This window comes from Nematolebias whitei, chromosome 4 (genome assembly GCF_014905685.2).
Source record: "Nematolebias whitei isolate Nwh7 chromosome 4, NemWhi1, whole genome shotgun sequence".
In the NCBI taxonomy this organism is placed as follows: Eukaryota; Metazoa; Chordata; class Actinopteri; order Cyprinodontiformes; family Rivulidae; genus Nematolebias; species Nematolebias whitei.
Window position 1 is genome coordinate 55,823,057 of NC_056501.1, and position 14,685 is coordinate 55,837,741.

At 42.7% G+C, this 14,685-nt stretch overlaps 1 protein-coding gene across 1 annotated transcript in view; it reads left to right on the forward strand.

The window, feature by feature from the left end:
- The window catches only part of fbxo38 (F-box protein 38), a gene marked incomplete in the record, with an annotated part of 122,247 nt that overhangs the window by 37,088 nt on the left and 70,474 nt on the right, over positions 1 to 14,685 (forward strand). The window contains 3 exon segments of the mRNA XM_037675128.1: positions 13,369 to 13,534; positions 13,658 to 13,933; positions 14,022 to 14,115. Of these exon segments, the coding sequence (XP_037531056.1) occupies positions 13,369 to 13,534; positions 13,658 to 13,933; positions 14,022 to 14,115 (536 nt within the window).

Consider the following 14,685-nt stretch of genomic DNA (forward strand, 5'->3'; position numbering starts at 1 on the left):
TATATATATATATATATATATACATATAAATGTATGTATATAAATGTATATAAATGCATGTATATAAATGTATAAATTTGTAGGGATGCACAATATTGTCGGCATGGTATCGGCCGATATTAACATTAAATTTCAATATCGGACATCGGCCATTCCATTAAAAGAACTCAACGATATAAACGACGCTGTTTTTGCCTGCAGCGGCAGCACAACATGATGATGTTGCAGCACAACATGATGACATTGCAGCAGCGCAACGCGATGACATCACGTGCTCCTACTCAATCTCACGGCAGAGAGGAAAATTCAAAATGTCAGCGGTGTGAAAGTTTTATTTTTTGTTTGTGAGGGACCGGATTCTGACGATTTATGGACTACGTTGAGCCTCACTACATCGTCCGCAGTCTGAGATATTTTTTCGACATAACTCTACTCAAGTTACAATCCATCATTTCCGACATCATTGAGAAGCTAATAGCCGATAGCACTTGGGTGAGTTTTAGCACAGACATTTGGACGTCGTGTTAGCCCCGTTAGCATGATTAGTCTTACGGCACAATGGATAGACAAACACTTTGAACTTAAAAAGGCTGTCCTTCATGCACAGGAGTGCAGAGGATCCCTCACTGCAGCTAGGAACCCGGAACAAGCCTCCACAAGTGAGACAGCATCGCTGGTGACTAATGCTAATAAATAACATTTAACACTTTTTATTTAATATAAGTTAAAGTGCTAAGCATATCATATGGCTGTTACTGAATATATGTCACCAGCTCTTACAGCTGTTACACAATTTTTGTAGCAAATAATCTTAAATAAGAGGGCTATGTTCTGACAAAGGAACGCATATAAAATATCTGTATCCGCATTGGTTATCGGACGAATAAGTTTTAACATATCGGCCAAAAATCGTTTGTTACGTACTGTAACCCCAGATTCTATGAGTATAGATGTAGCCCTTTAAGAGCTGTCGCTTAGTGGGTTTTATCCCGTCATGCAAAGCATTCCACTGAAAAGTTTAGTCCACACCCACCTGCTGTGTGGGCCCCACCCGGTCCTATAAATTACGTGAAGAGCGGGTAATCGGATCCCAAATAGCTTTTTTTTTCCCCCAGCAATTTAGGAGCCAGTAAGGCCCGACGCTTAAAGGACTACGCCTATACTCATAGAATCTGGGGTTACAGTACGTAACCAACGCTCTATTTCGTTTAGGCTCCGCCCTTTAAGAGCTGTCGCTTAGTGGGTTAAGGTCGAAGCAGATGTGGTCCTCGCCTCACTGGGTCCATTCGAACACCATATGAAGCGGAAGCTTGCCCAAAAAAACGTCTTATCACTCAGCTCCCCATGTGCGTAATTAAGCGTTGCGTAATTATGTGTACCATGCACAGACGCATGTTGTGTAGTTATGCGTTCTGAATGCATGAACGCCACGGAAAGTTTCAACGGGGAGGGAAGATGCTGAAAAAAGGGCCATGAATCAACCCATTCATGGCTGAACAGTATGAACAGATTAATAATAACAAGTGAACTGATTATTAATCAAATGAACTGATTGGTAACAACAGTCATGAACTGATTAGTGACAATAGAACCAAAATAACAGTCACAACTTGTGACTGATAACATCTCACCTTGTAATGCATGCAGTCAGATGTGAGTTTAAACGGGGTTCCATGAAACAACAATATTCATTCTGTTAAAACACTAAGTACAGAATGTGTCATGGAACGAGCCGTCACATCACGTAAATAGAAATGAATAAATGAGCAGGGTGTTGACCACACGGCCGCAGTGCAAATATCCTGCATTGTCATACCATTAATACTTCATTATTATAATAATACTTCATTTATAAAGCCCTTTAAAACAACCACAGCTGCCACAAAGTGCTGTACAAATAAAATCAAGAACATTTAAACACATAAATACAGTTGTTAAAACATTAAGATCAATAAAAATAATAAAAACAGTGCAGAGCAAAATTCAGTGTGTGCTAAAAGCCAGGGAGTAAAAATGTGTTTTTAAAAGAGTTTTAAAACTGGACAGTGAAGGGGCTCGTCTGATGGGAAGAGAGAGATCATTCCACAGTCTTGGAGCAGCAACAGAAAAAGCTCTGTCCCCTCTGAGCCTCCGCTTAGACCTCGGCACCTCCAGGAGCAGCTGATCAGCTGATCTGAGGCACCAAGCAGGAGAGTATGGGTGAAGCAGCTCAGAGAGGTAGGATGGAGCAAGACCATTTAAACTTTTAAAAACAAATAAAAGAATCTTCTTCATTATGCAAAGCAGTCGAAGATGCGATACCTCTGGTCGAGTGCGCCCTGAGGATATCAGGAGGCTCTAAATCTGATGCTCTGTAGGCTTCAGAAATGGCCTCACACAGCCAGTGTGACAAGTGCTGGGTGGATAACGGGCAGCCTGCTGATGCATCTCTATAATGCACAAACAAATGTTGAGTTTGACGCATTGCAGCTGTGTGCGCTATGTAACACGTCAACACCCACACAGGACAGAGAAGATGGAAAGATGCTTCTTCTTCTGATTTGTGGGGGGGAGGGAAAAACCCCTCCAACTATATCACTCTTGATTTAAAAGAGCTTGTGATGTTTTTAGGCATAAAAGCTGGATTTGGTCTTAGATCAGCTGAGCTGCCGTCAGCCTGAATTCTGAGACATGATGGAGCGACAGAGAGGGCAGATAGATCACTCACCCTCTTAGCGGATGTTAAAGCCAGCAGCAGGGCTGTTTTAAGAGACAAGAATTTAGTTGGAACTAGGAATGTGCGATATAAACGGTACATGGTAGAAACTATAGAAATTTAGCCTACGATAGAGATCTGTCTTCTACCGGCTAACCGCAGTAATGCTGTGTCTCAAGTATAATCAGAGTTGTCAGTTTAATCGTTACTTTTTTTGAGCTGAAAACTGCGCAAGTGGCATTAAAGTCTTTTCTTCGAGAGCTAAGTAGCGAAGCTACAAGCTAACTACAGCCGGCTTGCCGTAGTGTTGCCGTATTCTGACGTGCAGACAAGCAAACCATCTCTGGAGGCGTCTCGTGTAGTAAACCCAGCGGGACCACTGTGTGAGCTGACGACATCGTTCCTAACTGCTTCATGACGGAAATAGCTGTTACTAATCTTCCCAGTCTAACGTGGCGGAGCTGGACTCTTAGTGTCGATTCTTGTCTTTGATAAACGAGCTCTCATGGTGGTCGAGTTTAGCTCCACTCCCAGATAAGCTATCGTCTGGGCCTGGAGAATCGATCTTTTTTTCCAATTTATGGCGAAGCCCAGATTTAACAGGTGTGATGTAAACACCTGAGCCTGCATCGCTGCTTCCCGTCTGGAGCATGACAGCAGCAACAGGTCGTCTAGGTAAAACCAAACTCTCATCCCTGCTCTGTGTAACGGTTGTAGGGCCGTCTCCACACACTTTGAGAACGTACGAGGTGCGAGGGAATACCCGAACGGCAGCCTGTTGTACTAGTACTGCATCCCTTGAAAGGAGAAGCGCAGAAATTTTCTGTGTTTTGGGATGATCGGTATATGGAAGTATAGGTATCTTTCAGATCGATGGAAACAAACCAGTTGTTTCTCTGGATGTTGTCTAACAGTTGTCTGGTTGTCAACATGTGAAATGGTCTGTCCACGATCGCCTTGTTGAAAACTGACAGGTCCAAAATCGGTCTCGTTCCTCCGGTCAGTTTTGGAACCAGGAAGTAACGTGAGTAAAAACCTGTGTTTTCCTCTCCGTCGGGAACCCTGGAGATCACCTCTTTCACCAGAAGTTTTTGGACTTCTGCATTTAGGGATGAGACCTGGTCTGGTGATGACAGGACCGTCTCTAAAACTCCTCCAAACGGAGGGGGTCGGGCTGCAAATTGCAGCGTGTAAACCTTGCTTAACAGCCTGGTCATCCATCTGTCTGGCGAACATGTTTTTAGCCACTCCGCCGTCATGTGCCGCGGAAGTGTGTTCCGCGTGACCCAAGGCGAGGCTTCCTCGAAAGGGCTCTGAGCATGCCTCTGTGCTGCGCTCGGGCTGAGGGTCCACATTCATGTCTATGTGGACTGGCTTGTGTTGAGGAGAGGCGTGTAAAAACTGTTGGCGCCGTGGGAGCACACGTTTGACACCACTGCGGTGAGACGCGTGCCGCTCCGGCTGAGAGCGAGGTCCTTCACTGGGCTCGTTCTGCGGTCTCACATTTATGCTGACGTGAGCGGGCGAGTGAGAAGCAGTGAGCGCGCCTTCATCAACGCCGTGCCGTTTGAGTGAAGGCTGCAAGTGCCGCGGAAGCACACGTTTGCTTCGGTGAGGCGCGTGCCACTCTTGCTGAGAGCAAGGTCTCTCACTGGACCCGTTCTGCGGTCTCACATTTATGCTGATGTGAGCCGGTGAACGCTAGATAGCTGTGTGCGCACCTTCATCAACGCAGCGCCATTTGGGTGAAGGCTGCTCACGTCGCGGTAGTGCGCGTTTGACACCGCTTCGATGAGGAGTGTGCAGCTCGGGCTGAAAACGAGTTACTCCACTGAACTCTTTCTGCGGACAACATTCGCTTACGACTGTTGTGTTATGCGAGCGTCTCTTCTTTGTTTTGGAGCAACGGTGATTCTGAAAAACCTTTTTTAAAAACACCGGCTCGTTTTGTGTGGAGGATGTGTGCGCAGCCGCTGTGAGTTCATCCGAGCTGACAAACTGGCTAAAAACAGACACTTTAATCATTGAATGATGTTCATGTTTTATTTCAGAACTCGTGTCATTTTTACACACACCCTCCGCAGACCGTCATTTTTTGAATCTTTTCCCCCGTGAGCTCTGCGATTTGTTGGCCCAGGGCGCCACCTGTTGGCGATCTCTTAGATAATGCTGAACTGCCGGTTGCCGGGATGAGGAGGGCTGGTCTCTGACGGACAGAGCTGGTGGTGTAGCGGAGCGAGAAGACGCTGCTGCGGCCGTGGAACGTTGTTGTTGATGTCTCTGCTCACAACGATCCTTCCAGCGGGACGGGGGGCGGGATGAGACGCGCGGCTTGATGAGGTGGCGCACAGTCTCTGACACCTCCTCCGACTTTTTAGAGTTTTCCAGCAGGGCCTTGAAACTGCTCCCAAACAGCGCGTCCGTCGTGATGGGGCCCTCCATCAGGTCTTAGTGCAGTTTTTCTGGCAGAGAGGGGGAGTGACAGAGCCAGTTGGACCTCTGAATCATTGTCATCCACGCTGCAATTCGGGACATGCAGACAGAAGAAGAGGCGCACATGTTGAGGATGATGTCAGATGCCTTGCAAAGAGAGCTCTTGGTCTCCTCAGGTAGATCTGCGGTCTCCAGCCTCTTGGACACGCTGTACGCCAACAGCGCCACGTTGTTTTTTGGTGCGGCCGCCTGAAACGCACACTGGTGAGCTCGATTGGAGAGCGTAGTCACCGTCTGGTCATGTTTCCCAGGAGGGACGGGACGCTGCTCCAAACTGGACAGCTTTGCTCCGAAAGCTTCTGCCAGGCTCGGCTCCGGGGTGGGGGTGGGGGGGTTATCAAGGGAAAGTTCCGCTCGGTGAACCCCTCCACTCAGGTGATGGGAGCGAAAGTGGAGACGGGCGCTCTTAATTTACCAGGACCAGCCGCAGCCTCATTCCAGTAGGACGCCACTGCTGGAAAACGAGGCCAGATGTGATCAGGACGGCAAGCCGGAGTGGAGCCAAACCTTCCCGCTAGATCATCTGATCTGGGCGAGCGGTGGCGAGGGAAGGAAAGTCCCTTCGTGTCAGCAGCTTCCTGGATAATGTTGGGCAGCTCCGAGAGGAGGGCACCAACGGCAGGGAGCGATGTGGCCATTGAGGTGGGAAAGCCCGGAGGGGGTGAGCATCTGCTCGGCACCTCTCGTGTTCCAACACTACGCTCTCCGGGAGGGAGCGAGCATCGGGGCTTCTGCTGACGTCGCCTGTCACAGAGGAACCATCCGATTCGCTCCGAGAGCCGGCGTCGAAGAAGTCGATTGCATTGTCCAGCGAACAGTCTCCCGCCACGGACAGGCAGTCCTTGACGTTAGGCTTAAACAAGGCTGCTCTCCTCTGCTTTTCCTCTGGAGGAAGGAGGTCACAGAGGCGGCAGGAGGAGGCGTGGGCGACGTAGCGGGGACCCAGGCATCCTTCGCAGGTGTCGTGCCGGTCAAAACTTGGCAAGTAGCCGGTTTTGCAGGACGGACACAGGCGGGTGGTGTTGGAGCTGGACATCTTGTTGAAGGTCAGTGCTATTAGCTTGCTGAAGAAAATTGGGAGCCGATTACCCGCTCTTAACGTAATTTATACAGACCGTGTGGGGCCCACACCGCAGGTGGGCGTAGACTAAACTTTTCAGTGTAATGCTTTGCATGACGGGATAAAACCCACTAAGCGACAGCTCTTAAAGTGCAAAGCCTGTACGAAATAGAACCAATATCGTGCATTCCTAATTATTTGTATATTTGTGTGTGTGTGTGTATGTACATTTTGTATGTATGTAAATAAATACATTTTAAACCCTTCCCACATGCTTGCAATATTCTAAACAATGTTTCTAAACTCTAAATACCCTTAAAGAGCACGGAATGTCATGATTTCAGCTCTGCCTCTGTGCAGCGGTTGCACTCTGCACTCTCGGAGCACGTTTCTCCTCCATTGTGGTCTGCACTAGGGCTGCAACAATGAATCGATAAAATCGATAAAAATCGATGATTAAAAGCATTGGCAACGAATTTCGTTATCGATTTGTTGTGTTGCGCGATTATGCGTCTTTCACGGCGCTGCGGAGCCGTTTTGTTCACGGGCAGTTCGTTGTCGATGCTGACTGACTAAATAAAGTTTGAAAAAAATTAATAAATCTGCAGCGCGAGTTGAACAGAGCGAGGGGGAGCAAAGCAGAGGCGGTGTTTTCAAAGGAAATTTAAGTAAATTTTACAAATGACCAACGCAGCGAAAACTGTTCGACCCAAGTCCTCCAAAGTGTGGGAGAACTTCACAAAGATAAAAAATGAGAAGCATGCCGCTTTGAAAATCGCCGACACGACACGAGAGAACCACGGAGATGAAACGTAAACATGTCGGAGTCGTGAGCTGCAGCTGATACATGTCTCACTCCCAACTCGTGTTGCAGGTGAGTCTCTACAATTTAACAAATTGTTCTGTTTCCAAGAGAGAAAACGTAACGTCAGTCTGTCTGGTAGATGAAGCTGTATGTTTGTTTGTTTGTTATCTGATTAATGACGGTGATAGAGAACGTGTGTGTTACTTTTTATTTAATTTAATTGGTACAAGCAGTGTTTAAATGTGATTTATAAATAAATCTAACACAAAGATAATTTAATGATTAAGCTTCAACTTTTAATTTGCTGGCAAAGTCTGAAGACACTGCAGGTATGGCAGGATGAATTGCATTTAAACAGGAATTAAAGTAATTTATTACACCTACTCAAATGTGTGTAATTAAGTATTTTATATGTGTGTGTGTGTGTGTGTGTGTGTGTCCTTGTTTATGCTACTTTGTGAGGCCCATTTTTCCAACTTATACTACATTGTGAGGACCAACTGCTCCTTATGGGTCCCAAAGCCCGGGCCCCATAAGAAGAAGTCCCGTTGGTGGGTTAGGGGCTAGGTTTAGGACTAAGGTGTGAATTGAGGATGTGTTAGGCTTAGGGTTAGGTATGTACTGGTAATGGTTAGGTTATGGATAAAGGTCATGGTTAGGCTATAGAAATGAATGAAAAATGAATGGAAGTCAATGCAAAGGCCCCACAAAGATAGCAAAACAAACCTGTGTGTGTGTGTGTGTGTTTAATTGCTCTTTTAGCTACTTTTGCCTGAACCTAACACTGTAAGTGAAACAAGGCATTTCTTGAGTTGCTGTAAATTATGCTATAAAACATATTTATTGTCTCATTCCAGAAAACCACAACAAACAACAACATCCTTCATGATGGACAGGCATCATGGACACCACAGCAGCAGCTGTCTTCACTGAAACATCCTGAACATGGTCGTCACTGACATGAGGCCTCTGTCGATGGTTGAAGACGAAGGCTTCACTACAATAATCCACACTTTTAATCCAGGTTACATTCCCTCAATGACACATTTTACAAAGTAGCTAAATATTGTGCAGGTATAAAGATACATTTGTATATATTTTTGTGTACATTTATTTTTTTAAGCTATTTGACTAACTTTTATTTTTTATTACTCAAAATTTTACTAACAGAATAGTCAAATAGCAACCTGTTTTTTGTGTGAATTGCTACGTCAGTCAAATGTTCAATTTTGGAATAAAGGGGTGGAAATAAAAACGTTTTTAATTTTTAATTCATCGGCCGATGAATTGATTATTGAAATTATTGTTAGTTGCAGCCCTAGTCTGCACAAAGGTGCAGCAGTTGCTAGATAATTTTAAATAAAAATTCCATGCCAACTGTGTGGCTCATTCATCAATTAGCCAATTATGTATCATGTCCAATCATAGTTTGAAAAACCGCGATAGAGCAAGTCCGCGATAAATGAACTGCGTCATAGCGAGGGACTACTGTATTCAGTGTAGTGAACTAGACCTCCTACATCAATCTGTCTCTGAAGACCTTCAGGGGACAGGAACTGTTATTTCATTGATTTGAATCCAGAGCACAAATTATCTCTTCAAGAGACTATTTAATTGTATCCTGAATTAATCAATTGAAAGAACACTCTTCTTTTTTTATATTATCATTACTATTTTACAATATCTTGATAATCAAAAGTGTGTTTAATCATACCATTTCTAATGTTGAAGTAAACCACTCATTTAAATCAACTGTGAAACAGTATTAATGATTTTTAAACCTCATTAGACTTAAATCATACAAGTTAATTGTCTATTTGCAAAGTAATTGTGCATTTTACTCTTCTGTCTGAATGAGGAGTGGATTTGATGTCGGTCAAAAGTCAGAGAACAAGTTTTGAGAACGAAGTGCCTTGTTTTAAAACTCCCAGACAGTAAATAAGAAACTGGCGCGCCTGCAAGTCTGTCACTTCTTCAAAATATTCTCCTGTCTGTACTAACCATTCTTAAAAACATTTCTGCTGTCTGCGACTTCTAATAACCCTCTGACATCACTAAAACTCCACCCCTGCTGGTTTTGTTAACCAATCAAGAAGTACCAAGTAACAGGAAGTGGATACCCTTTAAAAGTCAACACTACTTAGAACTATTCAGTCTTACTGGAAGGTTTTACAGAAGTCTTACTGGAAGTTCTTACTGGAGTTCTGACTGGAACTTTCAGTCTTAATGGAGGCTAAGGTCTTACAGTCTCTACAATAAGAGCTGATGGAATTTGACCATGAGCCAAGGGTCCATCCATTTCAGCGGAGTCACAGCACGCCTCGCTGTGATCTCACCCCGAGCATTAAATGTTCTCAACTTCTAAGGAAGCTTATTTTGTTGAATGGAGTATTTCGTCACTACTTCGGACGATTCCCAGCCACTCTGACCGGAGACGCTGAAAGGGAGCGTGAAATGGACCTCAGTACCGGAGCTGATTTATCTTCTGCAAAGGTAACGAGTCGTCACGCACCGAGTGTACCGGGGCTGAGCTGGGGTCGGATGAAGGGTGCCATTCCTGGTCAACACATTTTCCTTCATCAATCTAAATCCTACTCTTTAAACTTCTAAATTTCCTCTTTAAACCCCTTCGCCATTAAATCAAGCTAAATGCCTTCAGAGATGAATTATTCTCCATCAGTAATCCTCTGTTGTCTTGTTATTTGAACTTGCTAAGTTTATTAATCAGAAACAGATCAGCCAATCAAGTGTACATGTTTGATGTTAAATTTTGATTCTGTTAAATAAATTACCGCATTTATTCTTATGGGTCAAAGATAAATGACGTCTCATGTCACTAATTATACACTCCACTCACAAGTTATCTTGGTCACATGGCAGAAATTTAACTTGAAAAAGTAAGAATTTGTTGTTAATTAAACAATTAATATTCTTTGTGCTTGAACTAGCCTTAAGAATAATTAATTAATAGGATGTCCACAGCGAAGTTGTCCCGACATACTACATCAGTTTTAGCAAATCATTTAAGGAAATGGGGTCAATTTGTCCTCAAGTAGTCTAAGCTTAAGATAGCATGACAAGTCACCCCTGATTATAGGATTTATCAAAAAGGAAAATAAGCCCAGTCTTAAAACTGGACAATATGTCAGCCTCACGGACAGAAACTGGAAGTTGGTTCCACAATAGAGGAGCCTGATAACTGAAAGATCTTCCTCCCATTCTGCTTTTGGAAACTCTAGGAACTATGAGTAAGCCTGCAGTCTGAGAGCAAAGTGCTCTTTTAGGTAAATATGGAACCATAAGATCTCGAATATAAGATGGAGCTAGGTTGTTGAGAGCTTTGTAGGTTAGAAGTAAGATTTTGAATTAAATTCTGGATTTGACATGGAACCAATGGAGAGAAGCTAAAACTGGAGAGATATAATCTCTCCTATTAACTCCAGTTAAGACTCTGGTAGCAGCATTTTGGATTAACTGAAGACGTTTTCAAGAAGTATTTGGACACCCAGATAATAAACCATTGCAATAGTCCAGTCTAGACGTGACAAATGCATGAACCCGTTTTTCTGCATCATTTTTAGATGAGATCTAAAAAAGTTAAATCTGGTCCTCTGGACATTCAAAAAAAAAAAAAAAATAAGCAAATCAACAAAAAAATGTAGAAACGTTTCGTCTCTCATCCGAGAGACTTCCTCAGTCTGAGGAGCTGTATTCAGCTCAGTCTCTTAAATAGCACCGACTCAGGGTGGATCAACCAGTTTTGCTGCTGACAACCAAAACCAGCTGATCACATGCTCAAGAAGGACCATCAGCCTAACAATGGATCATTAGCACACTGATGGCTGTTTACTGTTCACAGAGGGCTGAGTGATACTAGCAATCCCAGCATTGTAAGAGGGGGACAGTTGAACCCGGAGGCCTCCGCCCCTGTTTAACGATGGACGGTTTCTTTTCACAAAGATGGCCTCCTTTACTCCTCTCTCAAACCATCGTTCCTCTCTGTCCAGGATGTGAACATCTTCATCCCTGAAAGAGTTAACTTTTTTAGATTTTTCTACCTGGATTATTGAGCATGCATCAGGATATTTTAGATGAGATGTTTCTAATTTTAGTGATATTATGCAGGTGGACGAAGGCAGTTCTAGTAACATTTTTATGTGGTGGATAAAAGACGTCCTGATCTAAAATAACACCAACATTTTTAACATTAGAGCTGGAGGACAGATTAATGCCATCCAAGGAGGGCGAAAGACTGAAAAATTTATTTCTAAAATTCTCAGGTCCAAAAACTAAAACATCACTCTTGTCTGTATTCAAAAGCAGAAAATTAAGTGTCATTCAGGTTTTTATGTCTTTAAGACATGCTTGTAGTCTATGTAACTGATTGGATTCATTGGGTTTCATGGACAAATATAATTGTGTGTCATCAGCATAACAATGAAAATGTATCCCATGCTGTTTAATAACTTTACCTATTGGAAGCAAATAAAAGGTCAAGAGTATTTGTCGAAGCCCTGAACCTTGATGAACTCCATGACTAACCTTGGTGTATGATGAAGATTCATTATTTACATTTACAATTTGGAATCTATCAGATCGATATGATTTAAACCAATTTAGAACCGTTCCTGTAATTCCAACATCATATTCAAGTCTCTGTAATAGAATATTGTGATCAACTGTATCAAATGCAGCACTGAGGTCTAACAGGACCAGTATAGACACATGTCTATTGTCAAAGGCTATGAGAATATCATCAGTAACTTTCACCAGTGAAGATTCTGTGCTATGAACTCTAAACCCTGACTGAAACTCTTTAGATTATTTCTTTGTAGATGTTCACACAATTGACCTGCAACTATTTTCCCTAGAATTGTTTAGATGAAAGTTAGATTAGACGTAGGTCTGTAGTTGGCCAGTATTTCTGAAGCAAGGTTATGTTTTTTAAGTAAAGTGCGCAAACCTTCCAAAAACCATACCATACCAGTTTATTTATAGAGCACTTAAAACAGCAACAAGGCCAACCAAAATGCTGTACAAATAGCAGGAGAACAAATATTTTCCCTCAGGATTCCATACATAAGTCCTGACTTTATGTAAAAAAAATATATATACGTTTTTGTTCATTTGCTCAACTTTATTTGTAGTTTACATCATAAACAAAAAAAAAAAATATATATATAAATTGTGCCGCTCAAGGTGGCTGCATGTTGGAGCAGCTCTGTTACTTTCATTCTGAGATTTTGCTTTTGGAAACTGTGATTCCTCTTTTTCTGGATGTGGGTCGTGTTTTTGGGATGGTGGTTTCAGATGCTGTGCAGCTGGAAGGATTTTTACTGAAACTTTTTTATTTTTGGACATTTGTTATCATGCGTAACCATGGCAATAAGGCAGTTTTCTACAACCAACAGCAGCTGATTAACAAGTCAAAAGCTCAAATAATATCTCAACTACAGCCCCAAATCTCAAATGAGTTGAAAAGGATGTTCTGTGGACGCATTCTCATCTACCTGCCAGTTGTGCTCAAATGTCTGACCACTGAGATCCTGGAACTAGCAAGAAACACGGCTCATGACAGTGGAAGGACAGGATCATCCCTCGGGACCTACAGTTGGCTGTCCGCAGTGACGAGGAGCTCGGCAGACTGCTGGGAGGAGTGGCTATCGCTTTGGGAGGAGTTCTGCCTGGCATTCGGGTGGTCCTACAGCCCGGGGGAACCGAGAGGCCAGCCGAGTCTGGGTGGACGGATCAGATGGCATCTGCAGCCAGTTTATTAGGATCCACTGTGGGATGGACCTTTACAAGAGATCCTTCCTGTCTACAGCCATCAGTATCTTTAACATCTCTTAATGAAATGAGGATAACGAGTTACTACAACAAATAATTTCCCTCTGGGATTAATAAAGTATATTTGAATTGAATTGAAAAACAACGCAACGTACCTTCTGTCACAAATCAAGGTCAAAGGTTAAACAAGGTCTTTGCTTGTCTGGACCATTGCTATACATCGCTGTATAATAGTTTGGACAGGCGTATAATGGATTGAATGCAGAACTCTGGTTCTAAACAATTTGTCTGCAATTGGCATAAATATTGTTAAAATGTTTTTCTGAAATATTTGTAGTGAATCTTTAGTTAGCCTGTTTCTTTTTCTTTTCCACTGTTTGATCAATCTCAGAGATAGTGCTTGAAAATTGTGCAAGGGTTTCCGTGGAGTTTCTTGACAGATTAAACAAATAAAATGTTCCCGTAAAAATTAAAACACGTTGGCTAATGTTTGTTTATTTTTTAATGAACTTGAGTTTCTAATTTCAGGGTGTAGACACGTCCCATCTGGAGCTTGTGGAAGCCATTTGGAACTACATGCCTCAGGTTCACATTCTGGGGAAATTTCGCAACCGTAACGGCGCTTTTCCCATTCCTGCTGAGAACAAGCTCACCATCCCCATAACGGCCAAGATCCAGACCCTGCATCTCATTGGTGAGTTTGAGTGGGCTGAAGCAGTTCCATGTCAGAGCTGAAGTCTCGTGGAATAAGTTCAGCACATTCTTGCTCTTCCAGCTTTTGTCTGAAGTGCTCCATCCTCCATGTTGTCTGCTGTAGGTGTGAACGTCCCAGAGATCCCCTGTGTGTCAATGCTCCGGCACCTCTACCTGAAGTGGGTCCGTCTCACTAAACCTCAGCCATTTAAGGACTTCTTGTGTGTGAACCTGAGAACTTTTGTCATGAGGAACTGTGCTGGGCCTGCTAACTCCCTCAAATACGTCCCGCTGGTTACGGGCTTGGCAGCGGCCCGGAATTTAGAGCAGCTGGAGCTGGTAAGGGTTCCTTTCCTCGGAGGGCTGATCCAGCATGTGGTGGAGGACAGCTGGAGGTCAGGTGAGGACTTGCTGGAGTCATGTGCATTTTCTGGAGTTGTCTGATAAATCAGCAACAGAATGTAACCCTAAAGGCTGCATGTGCACAGGAGGATTCAGGAACCTCCACACCATCGTGTTTGGAGCTTGCAAGAATGCTTTGGAAGTGGATTTGGGTTATCTCATAATCACCGCCGCTCGCAGGTACTCAACCATTCAATTTTTATATTTTTAATTTATTTTTCAGTTTAATTTATACAGATGAAAACAATATGTACATGATCAACAGCAGAACTTATTTCTCTATTCTACTTAAAGTTGTGTGTCACGTGTACAGGTCCTTCTCAAAAAATTAGTATATTGTGATAAAGGTCATTATTTTCCATAATGTAATGATAAAAATGAAACTTTCATATATTTCAGATTCATTGCACACCAGCTGAAATATTTCAGGTCTTTAATTATTTAAATACTGAAGATTATGGCACACAGCTCATGAAAACCCAAAATGCCTGTCCCAAAAAATTAGCATAATTCATCCCACCAAAGAAAGACAAGTGTTTTTAATACAAAAAAACGCCAACTTATATATATTCATATAAATATATATATATGAATATATATATATTTATGTATATGAATATATTTATATATATATATGAATATCTATATGAATATATATATATGAATATCGATATGAATATATATATATGAATATCTATATATATATGAATGTCTATATGAATATATATATACGAATATATATATATATAT